This window comes from Podarcis liolepis (genome assembly GCF_965112155.1).
Source record: "Podarcis liolepis genome assembly, chromosome: 15".
Classification (NCBI taxonomy): domain Eukaryota; kingdom Metazoa; phylum Chordata; class Lepidosauria; order Squamata; family Lacertidae; genus Podarcis; species Podarcis liolepis.
Window position 1 is genome coordinate 13,110,417 of NC_139566.1, and position 22,938 is coordinate 13,133,354.

General features: G+C 49.1%; 1 protein-coding gene across 7 annotated transcripts; it reads right to left on the reverse strand.

Moving 5' to 3' along the window:
* Positions 1 to 1,335: 1,335 nt before the first annotated feature.
* Positions 1,336 to 20,908, reverse strand: KCNK4 (potassium two pore domain channel subfamily K member 4). Of its 7 annotated transcripts, none has more exons than XM_083477592.1 (9): positions 20,677 to 20,825; positions 18,441 to 18,577; positions 17,365 to 17,516; positions 14,197 to 14,513; positions 11,774 to 11,894; positions 8,326 to 8,486; positions 7,643 to 7,829; positions 6,996 to 7,135; positions 1,336 to 3,569 (listed from the first exon to the last, which is right to left on the reverse strand). In XM_083477592.1, the coding sequence occupies exons 2-9, from the start codon at positions 18,458 to 18,460 to the stop codon at positions 2,988 to 2,990; spliced, it is 1,680 nt and encodes a 559-aa protein (XP_083333718.1). In that variant the 5' UTR covers positions 18,461 to 18,577; positions 20,677 to 20,825; the 3' UTR covers positions 1,336 to 2,987. The 7 variants fall into 7 exon arrangements, with proteins under 7 accessions (XP_083333718.1, XP_083333719.1, XP_083333717.1 ...); XM_083477593.1 differs by lacking the exon at positions 20,677 to 20,825 and adding an exon at positions 20,289 to 20,661; XM_083477591.1 differs by lacking the exon at positions 20,677 to 20,825 and having other exon boundaries at positions 18,441 to 20,282.
* Positions 20,909 to 22,938: the final 2,030 nt, after the last annotated feature.

A 22,938-nucleotide genomic window follows, 5' to 3' on the forward strand; every position in this document is an offset into this window, starting at 1 on the left:
TGTAATGCCTGGCTGGCATCCCAGCTGTTGGGGTTTTTTTTTTGTTTTTTGCATTACCTGGAAATTTCACTTAATCACCATCCTCCTTCCCTTTCCCACCCTTTTTGCAGATCATTAGAAAATCTATTAAATAGAACACGTGGCCCATTATATGCCCTTAGGGAATTCTGTTATTTCTTTCTCTCAGCTACATTTTGAGTCATCTCCCTCAACCCGCCTGAACTTGAAAATTAAGAGAGGACTCTGCTCACTAGAAATACACAAGAATGTTTTAAGTGTTGTGTAAAGTGCATTATGGGACGCGGGTGGCACTGTGGGTTAAATCACAGAGCCTAGGACTTGCCGATCAGAAGGTCGGCGGTTCGAATCCCCGCGACGGAGTGAGCTCCCATTGCTCGGTCCCTGCTCATGCCAACCTAGCAGTTCGAAAGCACGTCAAAGTGCAAGTAGATAAATAGGTACCGCTCCGGCGGGAAGGTAAATGGCATTTCCGTGCGCTGCTCTGGTTCTCTAGAAGCGGCTTAGTCATGCTGGCCACATGACCCGGAAGCTGTACGCCGGCTCCCTTGGCCAATAAAACGAGATGAGCGCCGCAGCCCCAGAGTTGGTCATGACTGGACTTAATGGTCAGGAGGTCCCTTTACCTTTTAAAGTGCATTATACAAATGTGACACTAGCTGGTGATGGTGAGCTATGGCAAATTCAATATATATTTTTCAACAAAGCATTTTCACAATGTTTTTTTAATATGTACCTAGATTCCATCAAGGCCTCAGATTCCTATACCTTATCATAAACGGTCAGGCGGCATTGCGGCCTGGCCACGGCCATGTCACCAATCCAGAGGTTGGCTGGGGAGGACTGCATGCCTGCCTGTGGATTGGCCAGTGGCAGGCAGGCCTGGGAATAGGGATTCCCCAGAGTGTGGGACCAACAGGCCGATGAGCATCACTTCGGTGGGGTGGGGGGAATTGAGGCCGGCCCAGCACTAACCCCCAAATAGCAACAGCCTGGAAGTGCTATCAGTTATATAAGGCCAGTTGGAGCAAATGCAAACTTTCTTACTACAAACTTTCCTTCTTTCTTGCATTCCGCCTAGGGAAGCTTTTTGGCCCAGTGGACCAGATCTGTCTCCCCCTCACTTCGCAGGCCAACTTAAGACAGTTGGGTGTAGGCCTGGTGTTACCAGGTGACATCAGCTGATGGACATACAGGTATGGTTTAGTTGGCCATGACGGACCCACAGGACAGAGGTTCCCCACCACTGCTGTAATTTAACACGGAGACGTGTCTCTTTGTGATTAATACAAACAAACAACACAGGCACACACATGCTTCTCGTGTAGTTTTGGTTTTAATTTCTGGAAGACCAGACCAATAAATAAATAAATAAATAAATAAATAAAATGTTTCCAATATACAGAGTCAAGAACAGGCACATTTGTGAAGTGAAAGATGGAAGACGGGGAGAGATGAGGGTAGCCTCCTCCCACACTCTCTTCTCTATAGCTTGGGGTGGCTGCAGAGCCTTGCCCCATGTAACCAAACAGCCCTTGGAGGAAGCCCAGCCAAGAGGGAGCTCCCGTAGGGTTCACACACTCCCAAATCTTACTATACCTCTCCAACATTACTGGATTGCAAGGAGGGTTGGATAGGGACTCCCCCAATGCAGTTGTTAGCATTGTTTAGGCAATCACACCCCACAACAACCTTCCCAGACACCCCATGGTAGGGATAGGCAAATCTGTCAATTCTTGTTTCCCACAGTTTCTTATTTTTTCCAATCTTAATTTCAGTTATTCACATTTCTACATCCATTTGCATCTGCTTAAAAAAAAGAAAGAAAAAAGTCTTCATGACAACTCACTGGCATTTGAGTGTGAATTTCTCCTAACAGACACATTTTTACAAAGCAGTTTTCTCCAAACAAAATGCATTTTTTTGCACTTTATTTTCAGCACTATAAGCATTTTTACACATACTTTACCCCAAATTATGCATTTTCCTACACATTACTTGGCTGGAGAACTGCAGTGCAAAACACAGAGGAGAGTGAATCTCCAAAGAGGGTTGTGTTTTTTAAGTTTCAGGAAGTTCCAGTTTGGGAGGTTGGCGTCTAGATGTGAACTAAACCAAATTTCTCCTCCGTCCCTACACCAAAGCAGGGGAGGAAAGGTGCATAAGTTTGTGACAAACTTTCAGCAAGTGTACAGGTGCAATATTATCATGGGTTCCCCACCCCACCCCCATCCTGGGAATTGTAGTTTGTCAGGGGCACTGAGGCTTCTCAGTCATCTGTTCAGACATCTACTCTGTTAAAAGCCCAATGCTAACATAATTTCCTGGGGGAAAGGGAACAACAGCTATGAAACTCATTCACACTTTGTGTGGCTATTCGCCTACTTTGACTCACAAGGCAGGAGGAGTTTTGTGCGTGTGTGCTTGGGGTCAGGGATGATCAGGAGAGCATGCAACAGGAAGTAGACCTGGTGCTTGGAGCCAGAGTGGATGGGAGAGATCCTGACCTGTCCACCCACTCACAAGGTGCAGTTCTGGAAGATTAAAGGAGGACAACCATAACAGGCACACAGGTTGAGATGAGGCTTCCAGTGACGCTCGGGGAACAGGAGTATAATCCTGCTGCCAGGAGGAAGGCTGAGTTGGGGAGCACCATGCGGAGAGGAGAGCGGTGATGCCAGGTTTTGTCCCACTGGAAGCAAGAGACTGTGTTGGCACAGCAAAGAGGGTGGCGTTCCTAGTGTCTATGGAAACGGGGACAGAGCCCAGCTGGCAGCATAGAATGGGATACCGCAGTGCAGAGGGTTTGTGCCAGGACACACAGAAAGGCGGGCACTTAGCACCTCACGGAAACAAAAGCCGAGACGCTTTGGGTTTCACTCTGCTGGGCACAGGAGGAGAGGAACAACGAGAACTGCACCAATAGGTTGGAAACTTGCTCCAAGACAGGCTTTGGCCTAGCCCTAGCCTTAGACAGGTTCACCTTTGTCCTGGGTCAGGCTCAGCAGGACCATGGGCAATCCTGGCGGCTGGCCCGTGTTGGCACGGTGCCGTGCCCGAGGGCGCATGCGGCGGGGCAACCTGGCAGAAGGCGGCCCTCCATCGCTCAGCGCATCTGAACTCTCGTCAATGAAGGCCAGGTTTTCACCCGCGTAGTCTATAGGCCGCAGCTGGGCCACACGCTGTGCAGTGCCTGGAGATGGGCGCGGGGATGGCGGTGGCGGTGGTAGCAGCGGGGGTGGTAAAGGCGGCAGCTGGGGGGGCAATTGCTGCTGTGGTGGCAGTTGCTGCTGCGGTGGCAATTGCTGCTGTGGTGGCAGTTGCTGCTGCGGTGGCAATTGCTGCTGTGGTGGCAATTGCTGCTGCGGCAGTAGCAGTGGCGGCAATACCTCTTGGCTGTCCCCCTGCTGCAACATGGCCGAAGGCGACAGCGGCTTCCCTTTCAAGGTGCCCACTCTGTGCAGCTTGTCTGGAAACGCCATGTTTGGGACACGGAGCTGGGAGGCCACATTGCCCGTCCAGGAGGCAGCGTGCGCAGTCAAGTCTCCCATCTGTAGGGAAATAGGAAGGGAGAGATGTAGTTATGACAGAAAATTCCAAAATCCATATTGGGGGAATGCCTTTTATTCAGTCAAGCAAAAGGTCAGAAAGTAGAAAGGTGGGGAGAAAAACCCATTAGATGCCACTTAGGAATATGTAAGAACTTCTATGCTAAAAGATCTATCTAGTATAGCATGTTATTTCCCTTAATGCAATATCCCCTAATGCAAGACATTTCGCATGTTACTGTCGTGGATATATTCATTTTTATGCACACATTTTTATATGCATTTTTGTAAACACTGGTTGGAGAGCTGCATTGCTAATTTCGGATAAATGCAAATTCTAAAGGACTATAAGGGATATAGGAACACAGGACTCTGTCTTATACTGAGTCAGCTTAGTATTGCATACCTTCCAACATGACTCAGATGAAAATAGGCACATTTCTCATTCCCCCCGCAACTGATCCTCCTCAACCCCCCCCCCGTGTGTGTGTGTGTCCCCAGCAGAGCATTTCATATCAGAAGGGCAAGTGCCGCCACTGCCACACCAAGGGGACCCAGCTCACACGCCCTCCACCATCCTGAGAAAAACCCTTAATGCTGATTTTTTTAAAATTTTATTCTTTAGCAGATTTATAAACAGGGAAACACACACCAATCAATAAATTTTGGGAAATGGCAAGATTAGATGCAAATGCACAAAGCATTTTTATTTTTTTTTTAAATCAAGACTCCTTGTGCTCTGCTTGGCTCCCCCTTTCTTTCTACCCAGGGCAGTCCTGCCCCTCAGAGCCAGCACATCACAAGCCTTGGTGACTGCAGCCTCTCCTTCTCCTTGCCCAAGGGAGGAGACCAGCAGTGGCAGCCCTGGAGAGGCAATGGGATGCCGCTACCGCCGCCATCTCTCGGGACAAGTGCTGCCTCATTCTCTCCCCTGAGCTAGGCAGTCGTGCCACTGGCGGAGGAAATAGGGACATTCCAGGATCAAATTAGAAGCTGGGGTGGCTTTTGTAATTCCAGGACTGTCCCTGGAAAATACGGACACTTAGAGGGTATGGTATTGTCTACATCAAGTGTGGGGAAACTTTGGCTCTCCAGATGTTGCTGAACTACAATTCCCAGAAGCCCCGCTACGCCTGGTCAATGGCTAGTTGCAATTCAGCAACAGCTGGTGGGCCCAAGGTTCCCCACACCTGGTGTACACTGACTGGCTGTGGAGCTACAGGATTTCAGAACGGGAGTCTCTCCCAGGCCTATCAGGAGCTGTTGGGGATTGAACCTACGACCTTCTCCATTGAAGGCAAGTGCTCCACTCCTGAGCTGCAAGGGTCCTTGTGTTTTGGTTCTCAGCGCTTGACTCCTAGTGCTTGAATCTCTCCTGCAAAATATTTATGCTCCAGAGGCAACTTTCAGCGGTCGTTTTGCTGCAGCTGATTTTCACGTCTACTCCTCTGAGGTTGCATGAGGAATTATTTATTTTTGTTTGCCCTCAGCTGACTGCTGACATGCCTATCGTGTGTGGTGCCCTGCTACACCCATTGCATCCCTGTTGAGGCAGTTCTCCCTCGTCCAACAAGGCCAGCCACAACTTGGGTACGGCAGGAAATTGTGCTGAGCAGCAGTTAAGGGGCTACTGCATTCCCTGCCTTGCAAACCGCTTCACCACCAAATAAAATTGAGACCCGCTGCAAACACGTACATATTTCTCCTTAACCACCCCCTACTTCCCTTCACTGTGCCTGGTCCTGTTTCCAGGCGGGTGGGTGCAAAATGCCACCAATCATTTCCAGCTGTTTTTATTGCCTTTGGTCTGAACGCCAGGGTCAGCGAGAAAGAAATGGCTTTCAATTAGGCAAGCCGCTTAATGAGTTTATGTGCAAAATTGATGCCATCTGCTTTTTTAATTGGCAAAAGGGGAAATGCTTCAAAACTCGGAGGCTGCAGATTCTCGCCTTCACTTTGAGTTATTATAGAGCACCACCAGCACAAGGAACGCTGTGTGTGTGTTTGGGGGTGATGATGAGGAGCGCTGTAGGAACAAGGCCCCCAACTTTTTGTTTATTTGTTTGCTTGCTTGCTAGCTGTTAACAGTGGCTTCATCTGCAGACTTCTACCTTCACACTTCCTAGACGCCTTGCTCAAGTTGCAATTTGAAGGGCAATAGAGAAGGCCAGGTTCGTTCCAGACAAAACACAGGCTGCAAAACAGGAGCGTGGGACTTTTTTTTCAGCTTAAGGGCCACATTCCCTTCTGGGCAACCTTCTGGGGGCCACATGCCACTGGTGGGCAGCACCAGAAGCCAAAGTGAGTCATGGATGTAAATTTTGCTTTGCTCTACCTTCCACACACATTAAACATCCATCTCTTTCCTTGATCGAGGCAACTAAGAGGCACGAACAGAGCTTAAGGAAACATTCCAGCTAGGCAAAAACCCTAAAGGAGGATGAGTCCCAAGGGCCAGATAGAAAAGGCTAGAGGGCCACATTAGATCCCCAGACCTGAGGTTCCCAACCCTAAAACAAACCTTGGTTGCTGCTCAGGAGTTGGCCTGGACTGGAGAGAGACAAATCATGAGGCTAGATTCGGACAACAACCCTGGCTTAGCTCACAATAGCACAGCAGGAGGAGAACCAGGGTAGGGGAGGAGCACAGCAGTCAGGATATCCTCTCCATTGTGGAACCATGCTAGGCCACGGTTTGGGTTAGTGTTCTGTACAAACTGGGCCAATACTGGTCTATATGAACAAACAGCCTTTGACCTAAGATCTAAGGTGGCTTCTAATGTATGCATCAGAAGTTACACCATTGGCTTTTGGGAGTTGTGGCCTTAACAAGAGAACCTGGAGGCGAAGAGGGAAGGTGTGTCAGAAGGAAAATGAATGGATATTGATTTGTATATATATTAGTAACTTTGTCTTAATGTAACCTTTTTACATGTAGCAGTGTGTTTTTGTAATATTTTGTTTGTCTGTCGTTGCTTCCATTTTTTGTACACTGCTTGAAGATATTTCTAATATATTAAGCAGTATAAAAATTAAATAGTCAGTCAGTCATCATCACACTACTATAACAGGGAAATACAGGGAGAAGATTGGCAACAGGTAGGGTTGCCAGACCTCCAGGTCTGACCTGAAGTCTCCAGGTTTGCCTGGCCTCCTCCAGGTTGCAGTTGGAGGGCTTGAATCTTCAGGTGAGCTAGAGTAATAATAATAATAATAAGAGGAGGAGGAGGAGGATGTCCACTCTCATTCTCTTCCAACAAACCTCCATCTGCAGGTCCTGCCCTATGACATCACCAGGAACCTCTCCTAGGTCTTGAAATCTCAGGGTCTGGGATGCTCCTGACCTGGAAACCCTAATAATGGGGGTTGTGGAGGACATGGAGATGATACAATGGGTCTATCAAGTGCACTTAAAGCACAGTGTCCTCACCTCAGCCCTCGTGCGCCGGGACAACACCCTCAACCAGTTGCCAATCATAGTCAGGATGGAGGCAAAGTAGGCCAAGCCCAGCAGAATCCAGACCACCACCAATGGCTGGTACCACAGGTATTCTTCGCTTTTCGTATCACCTGGAAGGAGCAAAGTTTAAGGCAAGACAATTTGTAATGAGCACTCCCACCACCACCAAAACCAGTTACTCTCCACCTTAGTACAGAGGGAGGAAGAGAGATGAGGAGGTGGTCCAAAGAGACTTGACTGAACCACCTTGCTGAAGCTAAGTTAAGATCATGTATGGTCAATGCCTGGATGAAAGGCTATCAGGAAAACCCAATGAAGTACTCAATTGGAATAAACCAGTAGGGTGACATTTTGTCCTAGTCTTAGGCCACACCCACTTTAAACATTTAAAGCACTTTAAACAGCCCTGGCTTCCCTCAAATAATTCTGGGAAACGATAGTTTGTTATGGGCACTGAGAGGAGACTCTTATTCCCCTCACAGAGCTTCAGTTCCCAGAGTTCCCTGGGAAGAGGGGTTGATTGTGCTCCGGGAACCACTCTCAGGGTCAGAAAGGGGAATCCCAATGGACCCCACCCCACTGGGCTCACCCCCTTCATTTCGCCCCACAGCACCCACCTGCCACATAGTCGCCAAATCCAATGGTGGTCAGCGTGACGACCACAAAGTAGACGCTCTCTAAAAGGGTCCATCCTTCCACCCTCTGGAAGATGATGGTTGGCAGGGAGACGAAGAGGAGGCAGCCAATGAGGATGAAGAGCAAGGCCGAGAGGACCCTCACAATGGTAGCACTGACCTGCCACTTCTGCGAAGAACAGGAGGGAACAGGATGGAAGAGAGGTCAATGTTGAAAAAGCCAACAGCTGATCCAAGAGGCAGCCAACTCCTATAAGTGCATTTCTTCCAAACGGCCTGTCTAGACTAGAGGCTGCCAACATGCTGCCCTGCAAACACACAGGGGGCATTCTTGGTGCCCACAAGGTCCCCTTCTTGCTGATGAAATTGGGGAAGGCAAACCTTATACTGCAAGTCAACCAAACAGGCCGTGGCGTGTCTGTGTGAAATGCCCATAACTGTTTCTCCAGTTTGCAAATGTGTCCAAACAGGACTCAAAAAATGCTGGCGGGAAGTTCACAGAAGGGCACTGGCGCCAGCAAAACAGGACTTTGCAGGCAGACGACCTGAGTCCTGCACAGCAGAATGAGCAGGAGGTCCCTGCAAATAAAGGTGGGCAGAGAAATGTACAGGTGGTGATGGAAAGGCTGGAGAGAAGCTGCCCTCCAGGCGAGGGTTTTGCTCACCAAGAAAATGTCCTCCACTTTGCCAATGGCTTTCCGGAGAGACGATCCCAAATGGTCCCCGACTCCTGCCAGCAGCATGCCAAAGAGAGGAATCCCCACGAGGGCATAGAAGATACAGAAAAGCCGGCCAGGGTCAGTCTTGGGGGAGATGTTCCCAAACCCTGTTAGGGAAGAAGAAGAAGAGAGAGAGGCAGAGAGAGAGTCAGCAGAAAAGAGAAAGTGCTCCTCAATATTGATCCAGACTCTAACGCTCTGGCTCAGACTACTCCAACCAGGCACCCTCCGAATGTTTTGGACTACAGTTGCTATTAACTCCAGGGAACAAAGCTGCAATAGGCACATGGTCTTATTGTACAAATGAAGGAATTAGTTTCTTGGCTTTTTTTAAAGCAAGTTTCTAGTCTTTATGACTGTGAAAACAGCCCTAAAAGTATGTGGGCCACTGAAGACACAGGTGCTTAAAAAGGCAATTTTTATATTTGGATATTCATTCTGTTTTTGGTTTTTAAAAAGCAAGTTTGTAGTCCTCAAGGTTGTGAAAACAGGCCTGAATGTGTGTGTGCAATGTCTTAAAAATACCTTTCCTTGCTTTGACATCTGTTTTATTACTTCTGACAGCTGTTCTGAAACTGTTGTTGTGGTTTGGGGTTTTTTTTCTGCTAATACTTTGAGTACTGCAGATTTGACTGAACTGTGGATTGTTTTATATTTTTATTACTGGTTTTTGTTAGCTGCTTATAATTTCTTCTGGAAGATGGGACAGGATATGTTTTTTAAAGAAGTAAATACACAGCAAACAAACAAAACCGAGGGGTCCCCCCCCCACAATGAATCCAATTGGCAGCAGATTCAGGGCAGACAAAATAAACTACACCTGTACCAAAACATACCACTAACTTATGGAATTCACTGCCACAAGCTTAGACAGATTTAAAAGGGGGCTAGACAAATTCACGGAGGTGATCGTTTAGCCATGAAAAAAGAAACAGAGCTTCTCAGTTCAGAAGCAGTCTACCTCTTGCCAGGCAGCAAGAACAAGAAGAGGACCATTGCACTCCTGTCCTTGTTTGGGGGGCTTCCCACAGGCATCTAGTTGGCCACGGTGAGAACAGGGTGTTGGACTAGATGGGTCTCGCATCCTTAATACTCTGTGGGGTAAGAAAGATGCACTCTTATCCTCAGAAGAAACCTTTGCTTCTTTACTATTACCCTTGCCATTGTTCCAGGGACGAGGCTTGGCTCAAAACAGAATGTTGCACAAGGATGGACACACACAAAATCCAACCCCCTTGTTCCATTTCTGCTTCCTTAATTTTTGGAGAAGTGCCTGGATCAGCCTCTGTCCCAATCCTGCAGACTCCAGCAAAAATAAGCAAAGCCTCTTAGCTCCTCTGCTCAGCCCCAAGTTGTAAATCCTTTGTGTGGCTCCCTGGCACCGTCTTGAAGCTGCAGCCAGCTGGCAGCATTGACCACCCTGATATACCCACTCCTAGGTCAGTTATGCAGGAGACAGCTATACACACAGCCAGACCCGGGTCCATCTAACTCAGGCACGTCCAACTCCCAAGAGTCTGCAGTCTACTCACAGTATAAACAGACTGGCTGTGGGGCTCGAACTCATGACCCTGAGATCAAAAGTTGAATGCTGTACCAACTGCGCTATCTCAGATAACCAACAACACCTGGAAAGTCCACAGGTTCCACCTTCCCACTTTACACCTTGGTAAGTACATTACCTGCCAACCTAGCAGTTCGAAAGCACATCAAAGTGCAAGTAGATAAATAGGTACCACTCCGGCGGGAAAGTAAACGTTGTTTCCGTGTGCTGCTCTGGTTCACTCAGAAGCGGCTTAGTCATGCTGGCCACATGACCCGGAAGCTGTAGGCCGGCTCCCTTGGCCAATAAAGCGAGATGAGCGCCGCAACCCCAGAGTCGGCCACAACTGGACCTTTACCTTTACCTAAGTACATTTAACATGTGATCCCTGATTGGTTGGGACATGTGCCTAGCATGGGGAACCTGTGGTCCTCCAGATGTTGGGCTACGACGTCTGTCTCTGCGAGAGATTTGAAAAACGCTCTGAGGGCAAAATAACACTTGGACCCATGCTGAGCCAGGTGCCACAATTGGTTCAGGCTCCTTGAAGGGCCCTGGACCATTCATGAATTATACCTTGTGGGGTCAGCTTCAGTTGTTGCAACCTGAGGATGTGGACTGGGCGATTATGGCTGTGAGGCCAATAGCATGCCCTCTTCATCCCTGCCCATAATGACTGCCAAATCTAGCAGGAGGGGATTGATTGGATAGATTCAATGGATGAGGCAATGCTGTGCCACTGGAAGGAGTTACGCCTTCTGCCTTGAAAGAGGCGGTGGTGAGGCTCCTCCTAAAGAGGTCCTCCCTAGATGCAGATATTTTGGAAAACAATAATATTACAGTGGTACCTTGGGTTAAGTACTTAATTCATTCTGGAGGTCCCTTCTTAACTTGAAACTGTTCTTAACCTGAGGTACCACTTTAGCTAATGGGGCCTCCCGCTGCTGCTGCTCTGCTGGTGTACGATTTCTGTTCTCATCCTGAGGTAAAGTTCTTAACCCGAGGTACTATTTCTGGGTTAGCAGAGTCTGTAACCTGAAGCATCTGTAACCCGAGGTACCACTGTACTTTCCTGGGCAAGGTGGTTGAGGGTGGTAAAGGTAAAAAAGGTAAAGGACCCCTGGATGGTTGAGTCCAGTCAAAGGCGACTATGGGGTTGCGATGCTTTTCTTGTTTTCAGGCCGAGGGAGCCAGTGTTTGTCTACAGACAGCTATCCGGGTCATGTGGCCAGCATGACTGAACCGCTTCTGGTGCAACGGGACACTGTGATGGAAGCCAGAGCGCACGGAAATGCCATTTACCTTCCTGCCACAGCAGCATGCTTTCGAACTGCTAGGTTGGCAGGAGCTGGGACAGAGCAATGGGAGCTCACTCTGTTGCGCAGATTCGAACTGCCAACCTGCCGATTGGCAAGCCCAAGAGGCTCGGTGGTTTAGACCACAGCGCCACCCGCGTTACCTTTGAGGGTGGTGGTGGCAAATCAGCAGCAGGTGTGCCTAGATGAAACAAGATTATCAAATCCAGGGCTCAATACCGGGCCACAGCCTGACCTACGGTGGGGCGCAGCAGCAGCAGCACTACCACCATAGAGATAAATGGCAAAAACCTCTTTTTAAAAAATTAAGAAATGGGTGTCTAAATGCACGCAGGTGGCTCCCAGGGCTGGGAGGAGCTTTCTGTAATGTTTCAGACCTGATAATACCAGGGATTGAACCTGGGCCTTTTTGCATGCGAGGCACGTGCTCCAAACACTGTGCCACAGCCCTTGCCAGGCTTCCCTGTAGCAAAGCAAGGAAGATACCCACACCTTCCCTCTGTCTCCTCCCTCCTCCCCATCAGACCCCAGATACCGATGGTGGTGATCACGGTGCCAGCGAAGAAGAAAGCGCTGCCCATATCCCAGTGCGAGCTGTTGGCGTTTGTGCTGTTGATGGCAGGCTCCACTCCGACGCCCATGGCATCGCCCACTTGCTGAGAGGAAGGGCACAGGAAAAGGTTAGGACCAAGCCACCGAGGGCCCAGCATTCCAGCGCAGCCGTAACCCCAGAGCACTGAGCCAGGCCCCTTCACCCACATGGAAGCAGCCTTATACAGAGTCAGGTCACTGATCCATCTAGCTCAGTACTGCCTACACTGGCTGGCAGTGGCTCCTCAGGGTTTCGGGCAGAGTACAGTGGTGCCCCGCAAGACAAATGCCTCGCAAGACGGAAAACTCGCTAGACGAAAGAGGTGCTTCGCAAAATGAATTTCCTATGGGCTTGCTTCGCAAGACGACAATGTCTTGCGAGTTCCTGCTGGGTTTTTTTTCCTTTCTCCCCCTTTTTCTAAGCCGCTAAGCCGCTTTATCAGCTGATCCGATCAGCAGATAAGCCGCTAAAAGCAGCTAAAAGCTGCTAATAGCGCTAAGCCGCTTATCAGCTGATCTGATCAGCAGATAAGCCGCTAAAAGCAGCTAAAAGCTGCTAATAGCGCTAAGCCGCTTATCAGCTGATCTGATCAGCAGATAGGCCGCTAAAAGCCTCTAATAGCGCTAATCCGCTAATCCTTCAATGGGCTTGCTTCGCAAGACGAAAAAAACCGCTAGACGAAGAGAATCACAGAACGGATTCTTTTTGTCTTGCGAGGCACCACTGTACATTCGCAGGCCTACCTGGAGACACCACCAGAGATTGAACCCAGGGGTTTTTATTTTTATTTGCATGCAAGGCAGAAGCACTGAGCTACTGCCAGGAGCGAGCCAGCAGCAAATCAAACGGAGTAGGCAAAGTTAACTCTTTATTAGAAAGAAAAAACAGGATCTGCACAGCAGTGCTAGGCCTAATGAACTCATCCTGATAAATATTGCCCCTAAAGAGGCAGTTGTAGAGACGGAAGGGGTCCTCGCCTTCCCACAGCTCCCTACGTGCCTTCCTCTCCTGGGTTTTCCCCAAGCAATCTGAGACTGCGCCTGTGTGTCTACCTCTGCTCCTCCCACTTCATGCCTCTCTGGATTCCAGAAGACCAGCAGGGAGGGGAGCATGTGGCAGCAGGAGGGGGAGACCCCTGTGAGTCTTCAGCAGCCTGACTCATCTCTCCCTCTCGACCTGCCTCATCCCACTCTCCTGCTTCTGATTTTGAGCTGTTCTCTCACAGACTTTCCTACCTCACTAAGCCCCATTGCCCCTTCAGTTTCTGACATCGCCTCCTCCCAGTCTGCTCCCTGTGACCACTTATCATCGTCCTACCACTAGGGCTGGGCAATATATCAAAATACGAGTTAAGAACTTAATTCGTTCCGGAGGTCTGTACTTAACCTGAAACTGTTCTTAACCTGAAGTACCACTTTAGCTAATGGGGCCTCCTGCTGCCGCTGCGCCGCTGCTGCATGATTTCTGTTCTCATCCTGAAGCAAAGTTCTTAACCCAAGGTACTATTTCTGGGTTAGCGGAGTCTGTAACCTGAAGCGTATGTAACCTGAAGCGTATGTAGCCCAAGGTACCACTGTACCGTTCAAAACCAGTTTGGTATTCCATATTTTGATATTGGTTACATCATTTCAACCTGGCAGTATATTGCGAATCATAGTGTGTATGTGTGTGTGTGTGTGTGTGTGTGTGTGTGTGTGTTTGTGTGTGTATGATAGTCAAACCGCGGTTCCCAAACGGCTCTGTTGTTGTACGTTTCAGCTCCTGAACCCCGAAAACCTGGAAGTAAATGTTCCAGTTTTCAAACGTTTTTCAGAACCCGAATGTCTGACGTGGGTCCCGCTTGAGTGCAAGAAGCTCTTGCAGCCAATCAGAAGCTGCACCTTGTTTGTCAAACGTTTTGGAAGACAAACGGTCTTTTGGAATGGATTAAGTTTGACAACCAAGGTTTAACTATATACAAAATAAGAATGTGGGAAAAACCGTGAAGCCAGCCAACGCTTCTCTTGATTCCAGCAGCCCCCATTAACTCTACCCACTCGGCTTTCCCCTGCCTACTGCAGGGGGCAGTGAATCAAGTGCTGGCAAAAATCAGGACGCAGGAAAAACCGTGATGCCAGCTAATGCCTCTACATAGCTCCATCCTTATTTCAGACATTGTGCTATATTGCTATATCGCAATATTTAGCTGGTGATATATTGCAATGTCGAAAACAAGGTATCGCCCAGCCCTACCCACCCACAAACCCCGGGCTCTGAGCCTTCTTGCCTTGGTGGTTTCCCAGCTGGTTCCCCCCACCATTCCTCTGGGTCCAACCAGTCCCGGAGCCCTGTTCCCCCCCCCCAGCCCTTTGACCTCCAGCTCTCACCTGGACGAGGTCCTCAAGGTCCTCAGTGGCTACACATTGGTGTAGCTTTAAGAACTGCTCCAGGTAGGCTTGGATCTTCCTCTGCTGGTGGATCTCATAGGGCTGCTCCAGTTGGCGAAAGACGAAGGCACCTGTGACCAGGTAAATGAGGACCACGGAGAAGAGGGCCAAAACGGTGGTCCGGCGCATCACAGTGTTGCGCTCCTGCGGCCGTGGGCTCAAGATAGACTCCTTGGACGGGTAGCAGACTACGGGCATAGAGCCATGATGGTCAGGGGGGCAAATGGCGGGGGGTAAAGGCGGCGGAGGATAATTCACTGGGGGGGGTGTATAAAAGAAGAAGAAGACAGGGTGAGTCCACCTTGCTCCACCCCAAAATCCCCAGTCCCCATCATGCCTTAAAGTCTCAGGATCGCCCCCTTGAGGACTGACAAAAAGGGCGTACTTCTTCACACTGTTAACCTCTGGAACCTCCTGCCACTAGCTAGGACAGCTTGCGGGAGGAAAGGAGGAGACAAGTCCATGGAATATGGGTCTGTTGCTAATCCCTAGAACTCATAGTTGCTAGCTCTGAAAAGGAGACACATTCGCAGAGGACGGGTCTGCTGTTAGCCTCTGGAACTCCCTGCCACTAGTTTAAACCCCTTTTGGAAAAGGAAGCACTGACAAATTCAGCAGCAGGGGAACTGTTCTGCCGACTAATCACAAAGTGGGGAGGGGTCTTGGGGGTCTAGTCGTCACCCGCTGCTGCTCAAGGCAGGATCTGCGATGCAGGATGCGGTGACAGCATCCCTGACCAGGTAGCCATCCAGCTTCTGCATTGATAGCGCCCCCCAGTGGTGGCTGGTGCCCATCAAGCCAGACTTGATCCCCTGGGAACTGTAGTTTGTTAAGGATCCTGAGAAAGATAGTTCTGTGAGGAGTAAGCTACATTTCCTGTGATTTTTTCTGTTTGGGGGGGGGGGTTACTTTACATATGCTTTAAATTTACAATGTGCATGCAGGGCACTCCAAAACCACCTGCTTCCAAAACCACCGGAAGCAGGAAACATGGAATTGTAGAGTCATCTAGTCCAACCCCCTGCAATGCTGGGATATGCAACTGTCCCATGTGGGGAATCGAACCTGCAACCTTGTTGTTATCAGCACCATGCTCTAACCAGCTGAGAGGCAGATCAGATGAGACTATTGCCTTCATGCCTTGCTGGGCGCATCTGGGTACAGAACACTCCATTAGACACAGCATTGGTCTGATCCAGGATGCCAGTGCTTAGAAAGGGAGAACAGTTCCCTCTCTTCTCCTGTCCCCCAATACAGGCAGAATTTAAAACACATTCTTTCACCCAAAGAATCATGTGAGCCGTAGTTTAGCCCTCTCAGAACTAAAATTCCCAGCACCCTTAACAAACTACAGTTCCCAAGATTCTTTGGGGGAAGCCATGTGCTTTAACTGCATGGTGTGTGCACAGCCTAAGTCTAATATCTTCCCAACCCTTTAAATGAGCAGAAACGTGATATTTCTGAACCTTAAAAATATTGACCCAAACAACTTAGCATTGAGCAGTCTCGTCAATAAACGTTACTCTGATTTAAAGAATACAGCAGGGGAACTGCGGCGTTTAAAAACAAGATTGTTCCTGGTCAGAGAACAAAACTTTTTTAAAAAATTACCCAAACTGAGCACAGACTCACCCTTATAATCAGTGCCGGATTCACGTATAAACTAAACAAGCTATAGCTTAGGGCCCCACTCTCTTGGGGCCCCCAATTTTTTTTTAAAGAAAAATAAAACCTGGGTGTACATTTCCAAAATATAAGATAAAAAACAAATAAAATAAAACCTACATACAGCAACAGTGTTTTGTGTTGTGTAGTTTCCTATTTGTTACATGCAAATGGCTTCAGATACCTATTAGGTCCATAAATTACCATATAGCATATATTTAACAAACAAACAAACAAACAAACAAACCAGGGACAATTTGTTGTTGACAAAGGACAGCTGGACATATAAAGGGCCCCATTAGCTTCAGTAGCTTAGGGCCTCATCAAACCTAAATCCAGCCCGCTTATAATGGTTCCTTCCCTGGTTCTTCTAGGTTAGGGGCTCGTGCTATCCCATAATCTCTTTGCTCAGCTTGTTTCCAGCACCTAGGCTGGGTGGAAGAGTAGAAAAGAAAGCACCCACTCCACAACAATTCACCCCAGGCTGTGCTCCCCCATTCAGACTCCATGCTTCCGACTTCTCAGTGTGCAGCTGACTGGGAAAGGTACGGTATGTTCCAGCCCCTCCTAAAATTTCCCTACGGAAGCAACCAATGTGCTGCTATACAGTACTTCAACTCTTCCTCTTCCCCCTATCCCTGCAATAAACCTTGATTTCAAACCTGGAGCAATACCTGGAGTAACACCCCAAATATTGAGTGATGCAGTCCTTTGCCACTTAACTTGGGAGTAAGTAAGCCACATAGAACCCAACGAAACTTAACTTCTGAGTGGACAGATAAAAAGCTTTGAGACTTTGGGAAATGTTATGTTGCAGTTGTTGTTTTTTAATGGCTGAGTGTAAGAACCGCAGAAGCTGACACTTCCTATTAATGCACACTCATTTTCTAGTTATATTGCAGATCTTAAGCTTTCCCCCCTCCCAAATGGCTGTTTGCAAAACTGCAAATCTTACTCCTGATCTATACATGGACACTGTATTAGTTAAGAGTTCTTAAAAAGGAAGAAAACCTTAAGAACGAAAAATTTGTATTCACAAAACATCAAAAGTCACAGATCCCCCATCCTGCTTGTCTCATACCACCACCACCCCACCGGGTCCTGTACTGAGGTCCTCATTGCTGCTACCCAAAGAAGGGTCAAAGATGGATCGGCAAAATCAGAAAATGCAGAGCTGGAACAAATCAGGGCAGCTCTCCCAAAACTTAGTGCATTTGCAAACTCAGCCCCAGGGATGAAGGTGTCTGGTATTAACATGCCGGGACGGAGGAGAGAGAGAGACTCCGCCGATCTGTATCTGGGGCACATTTTCTTTCACAGTGGGGAAAATTTCACAGTGATGGGTGCAAGGGGTAGGGGAGCCCTATGACACACACACACACACACACCCCGCGCACATTCTTCCCAGTGCCCTCCCCCCCCCCACCGGCATTATACACTCACCTTCAAGGCCACCGATTGTAGTCCTGACATGGTCACTACACAACTGGGCTGGTCCTTTTATTGCAGAGATTTGGGGGGGGGGGTGTTCTGTAGCAGCTGGTAGCCCTTCCCAGCACTGCGCTGAGGGTGATGTCTGCGGTGCAGTGGGCCCCCTGCCAACCCCCAAGATCCCAAGGATGGCTCCAATTAAACTGAAGACAATTCAATTATACGCTACCCTCTCTCCAAGACCCAACTCCCCAGGCACATCCAACCAACCACAGATGGATGCAAAGTGCTTGTGTGGAGTTTGCCAGGGACAAGCACCTCCCCACACCTTTGGGGCAGCTCTCTGTTCCCCAGACCTACCTCTCCCATAGTATATATTGGAATGGGGGGGTCACTGAAACCAGGGGAAGGCTGCTTGGTAAGGGCAGCGTACCGGCCACTAGTTGTCGATCAAGGAAAGGGGATTATGTATTTCCAGAGGGGGCAGCAGAAAACAGAGTCTCCACTGCCGTTCCTGGAAAAGAGGGATTTGTCCATCCTGCCCGAAGAAGTGCTCTGTGCAATATGGAAGCTTGCTAGGGTAGGCCCACCCTTGGCACAGCGCCGTAGAATAACAGAACCACAGAACTGCAGAGTTGGAAGGGACCCCAACCCCCTGCAATGCAGAAATCAGGGCTCGGACCCAAAACCCTGAGATTAAGAACTTTGTGCTCTACCAACTGCATATCTTTGAGGCATATGGCCACAGGTGTTACACTCCATTTTCCCTTCACATAACATTTATACACCCATTGCTGATAACATAGAGCACCTCTGCTATACAGTGGTACCTCGGGTTAAGTACTTAATTCGTTCCGGAGGTCCGTTTTTAACCTGAAACTGTTCTTAACCTGAAGCACCACTTTAGCTAATGGGGCCTCCCGCTGCTGCGCGATTTCTGTTCTCATCCGGAAGCAAAGTTCTTAACCCGACGTACTATTTCTGGGTTAGCAGAGTCTGTAACCTGAAGCGTATGTAACCTGAAGCGTATGTAACCTGAGGTAGCACTGTACATCCCTTACTCCCATCTCACCATCGCTCTTACATACCTACTCCAGATATCACTCATTTGCACCCATACAAAACAGGAAGGGCGGCAGCTCAAGGGTAGAGCATCTGCCTTGCATGAAGAAGGTCCCAGGTTCAGTCCTCAAAGTCCCCAGCCAAGGCCATAAAAGACCCCAGTCTGAAACATGGGAGAGAGATGCTGCCAGTCAGTTTAGAGAGTGCTGAACTCAATGGACCAGTGGTGACCAGGTTGTAGCCCACTAGGACTGGTAGGGTGGAAGACTGGGAGCTCAACAGCAGGTGGCGCCAGAGCCTACCATGAGCAGGCCCACCCCCTGCTTGGTTGGAAGTGAAGAGGGCAGGCAGGTGGGAGCTGATTGCAGGCTTAGGTTGATGTCTAGTTAAAATATGGAATCCCTTCCCAGTTGTTGGGAATCACAGGAGAGGACAACTGATGTTGCGCTCAGGCCCTGCTTGCAGGCTTGGCACTGGGGCATCTGTTTGGCCACTGTGAGAACAGGATGCTGGGCTAGATGGGCCTTTGGCCTCATCCAGCTGCCAGGCTCTTATTACGTCCTTATGAGTAACAGTGAGGGGAAGGCACTTGGTTTTCCTGAAGGAATCTAGTTGGCCGCTGTGAGAACAGGATGCTGGATTCTACAGGCCCTTGGTTGTGTCCAAGTAAGTCCTACTCAGAGTAGCCCCATTGAAATCAATGCCCACAACTAACTTAAACCCATTGATTCCAGCAGGTCTGCCCTGAGTAGGACTTCATGGGATGCCACCACATTTCAGATGCAGATGTGTGGAAAGAAATCGGTGTCTCCATGTATTCACAATCTCCATGTGCTGTTGTTTTTTAATCACTATATGGTGTTTCTCCCTTGCTGCCCTCTAGTTAGTTATTTATCCTCCTGAGGACTTCAAGGTGGCGTGTGTGGTTCTCCCACACACACAACCTGCCCTTGAGGTAGGTTAGGTTCAGCGACTGAGGCTCTGTGTACCATACATGTAAAGCAACATGGCTTCCTCCCCCAAAGCATCCTGGGGACTGTAGTTTGCCCCTCGATCCTTCCCAGAACCCTGCGATTTATATCCCTGTACACTTCTGGCGTCAGGCATGCAACTATCTTTTAACATTTATTTATTTTAAGCACTCGTACTCGCACCCATGCACTTGCTGTCTCTCTCACACAAAATTCCTCTCTCCCTCTTTTCACATCCTCTTTGCCAGTTTCAACACACATGCTCTGTGTGTGTGTGTGTGTGTGTGTGAGAGAGAGAGAGAGAGAGAGAGAGAGCGCATGCATGTGCATTGATTGTGCTTTCGTTTCACAACATACAGACACACATATTTGTAGGGTCCCATTCCACTGGTTTCTCCTTACATACACAAATCAGTCTTGCATGTAAACACACATGCACTGATATAGGTTCATCACCCTCCCCTGCACATTTCTCTCTCTCTCTCTCTCAAACACACACACACACACACACACACACAATCACACACGCTCACACCTGCCCTGCTTCAAGCACACAGCCTGTTTGTCTTGCACTCTCACTTTCCCCTAGTGTGTCCCTCCCACGCACACGCTTGCACTGCCCCAGACGCTGTTAAAGGTTCACTATTTCCGACACATCCTCTCTCACACTCACACACTTGTGCTGCCCCCCCGTGGCTCCTTTTCCGCCTGCTTCTTTCTCACCCCCCAACCCCTACCCTGCTCCAAGCCCCCAACTTTGCTGACTCAGCCTATGTCAGCCTTGCGCTGCTGCTGCCTCTCCTGCGCGCTCCCTCGCCACCCTGTTTCCACAAGGCACCCCCTTGGCATGTGGCTCTCCTCTTTCCCGGAAAAAAGAGGGGGGCGCAAGCATTGCATACGTACCTGGAAGCCGGCAGCCCCACGAAAAGCGGCAGGACTTGCTCCCCAGTAAACAACATGCTTCGCAACGGCGGCGCCTCGCTCACACACACTTCCCCGCTGCCTCGCCCGCTGCCCAGCCTCTCGCTCGCCTTCTTTTTCCGCCTGCGCTGCTTTGCAAAAGCAGGAGAAAAACCACTCCAGCAGCACAAACCATCCCTGCTTCTGCTTGCACACACACAGGCACAGCTTCCAGACAATGCACTGGAGAGCAACCTCCCCTCCCCACACACCCCAGGCCTCCCTTTCCCTGCCAAGTGCTAGGGTGCAAGGATGCAAGGTGCCAGGGTGGGGTTGGGTGGGTTCAGCTTTCAGCCCTGGGACCCGCCCGAGCATCCCTGCAGTTACTCACTCTCGCTCTCTGCAGCAGCAGCAGCAACAGCAGCTCCTCCTCCTCCTCCCTTCCCGATGCTGAGGCTGCCGGCTTGCCCCGGGCAGGTGAAGCCTCCCCGCTCCACCCCACCGCCAGCCTGCCCCACCTTCACTCACGGCTCGCCCACCCACCCACCTCCTCCGTGCCCAGGCGGTGCCACTCCGCCACCAGACAGGTGGAGCCCCAGCGTAGCCCGGGGAGACGCAGGCGAGGTGCCGTGGGTGGGTGTTAGCCCTTTGGGGGGTGGGGGTGGGAAATGGAGCCGGGAGGGAGGGGGGTGGTTTGGGGGCAGAGGTTTTCAGGAGGCGAGAGCTGGCTTGCCTTGCCTGGGGAAGCCAAGGTGTTCATTGCTAAAGATTTATCACCAAGGTAAACACACACGTATTCGCAAAGCATTGTGAATAACTGAAAGTGGCAAATTCCAACACCCTCAACTCAAAACCATTTAGGGAATCAAATAGTTTGCTTTTTGGAGAAAAGGTGGGGAAATCTTAATGGGGGGAAACACACACTTTTTTATCAGCCCCCTTGGGACGCAGGGTGTCTCGACAGACGTGCCACGCTTTTTCTATCTTCTACAGGTTTTTATTTTTAATTGTATTGTTTTACCACTTGGGTGGTTGCTGCTCTGGGCTACTTTGGGAGGAAAGGCAGGATAGAAAATAAAATAAATGGGTGGCTTTTTTGCGGGGGTGGGGGGGAGGAGAAAAAGAGGTGCAGGCACTCTTATCTTGATAAAAGTGCCAGCAAAGATTTTTTAAAAAGTGACACCACAAGAAAGTAATTAATAATAATAGTAATATAATGATGTCTGCTAGCTTCCTTTTTATTTTGCACTGTCCAGATTTCTCCCATAGCGTTACATTTATTCTAGGTTTGCTGAATTGCTGCCTTTCGGAATTTACTGCTAGTTTTTTAACTTGATTTCTCTGCACCACCTGAGGGTATTTTGATATTTGTCATAACCTGCTTTGGGCACCATGGTGTGGAGGTGGTATATAAATGAGCTTAGTGACTCAATCCATCACTGGTAAAAACAACCCTGTGTGTACATAGGGTGCGAAGGAGCATCCTTTGTGGAGATAGGTGAAGGGTGCTTGATGATGGTATAGCCAGTTAATCTTTTGGGTGACTAAATGTGATGAATCTTTCTGAGTCTGCATCTGTAGTGGAGTCATTTTTAGATTTTTAAAAATTATTTATGTGCCTGCCCCACCCACCCCCGGTCTCCTTTGGGAAGAAGGGCAGGATATATATTTAAATATTATTTTAATTACTATTACTACACTTTCCTACCCTAAAACTAAGTAGAAAAAAGAGGGGGTCACATCTACACCACACATTTAAAGCACATTTAAAACACACTGCTTCCCCCAAAGAGCTCTGGGAAGTGTAATCATCCACTCACATAACTACAATTTCCAGCACCCTTCGCAAACAACAGTTCCCAAGTGAAGTTACAGGGAACCAGGCAGAGGGCCTTCCCGTTAGTGCGCCCTCCCCATGGAACACCCTCCCATCAGATGTCAAACAGATAAACAACTATACAATTTTTTCTTTAGACATATGAATGCAGCCCTGTAATCCGGTAGTTTTTAACGTCTGATATTTTATTGTGTTGTTTACATTTTGCTGGAAGCCGCCCAGAGTGGCTGGAGCAACCCAGTCAGATGGGTGGCATATAAATAATAAAAATTTTATTATTACCACTACCTTGCTAAATGTAATGTCAGAGTGGTTCAAGAAGACTGAAATCTCTCCCCCCTCCCCGCCACCGCCATTTCATATTGAGGAATCTAAGACAGAGTGGGGTGTGTGGTTTATTTTATTATTGATTAACTGATTGGATACTGCCTTTCTGCCAAGGCACCCGAGGTGGTTCACATTTTAGACACCAAAAGAAACACACAATATGGAAAGACGACAGACTGGCAATGTCCACTCATGTCAGCGGGCTGCTGGTGGTCTGTGTGCTCCCTGGCTTGGGCTCCCCTTGCTTCTGCCTGACCTCAAGGCATGCATGTCTCCAGCACTCCCAGTGAAGGTAGAAGAGCAGCAGGAGGAACCATCATCACTCAGCAGTAGAGTCCCTGCTTTGCTTGCAGAAGGTCCCAGGTTTGATTCTTGGCATTGCCTGATGAATGAGGGGAGGCTTTTGAAGGCCACGTTATCTACTGGGGCAACCTTGGGCGGTGGGATACCGGTGGTGGGCAGAGCAACAGAGCAGCCAGCATTCTCTGG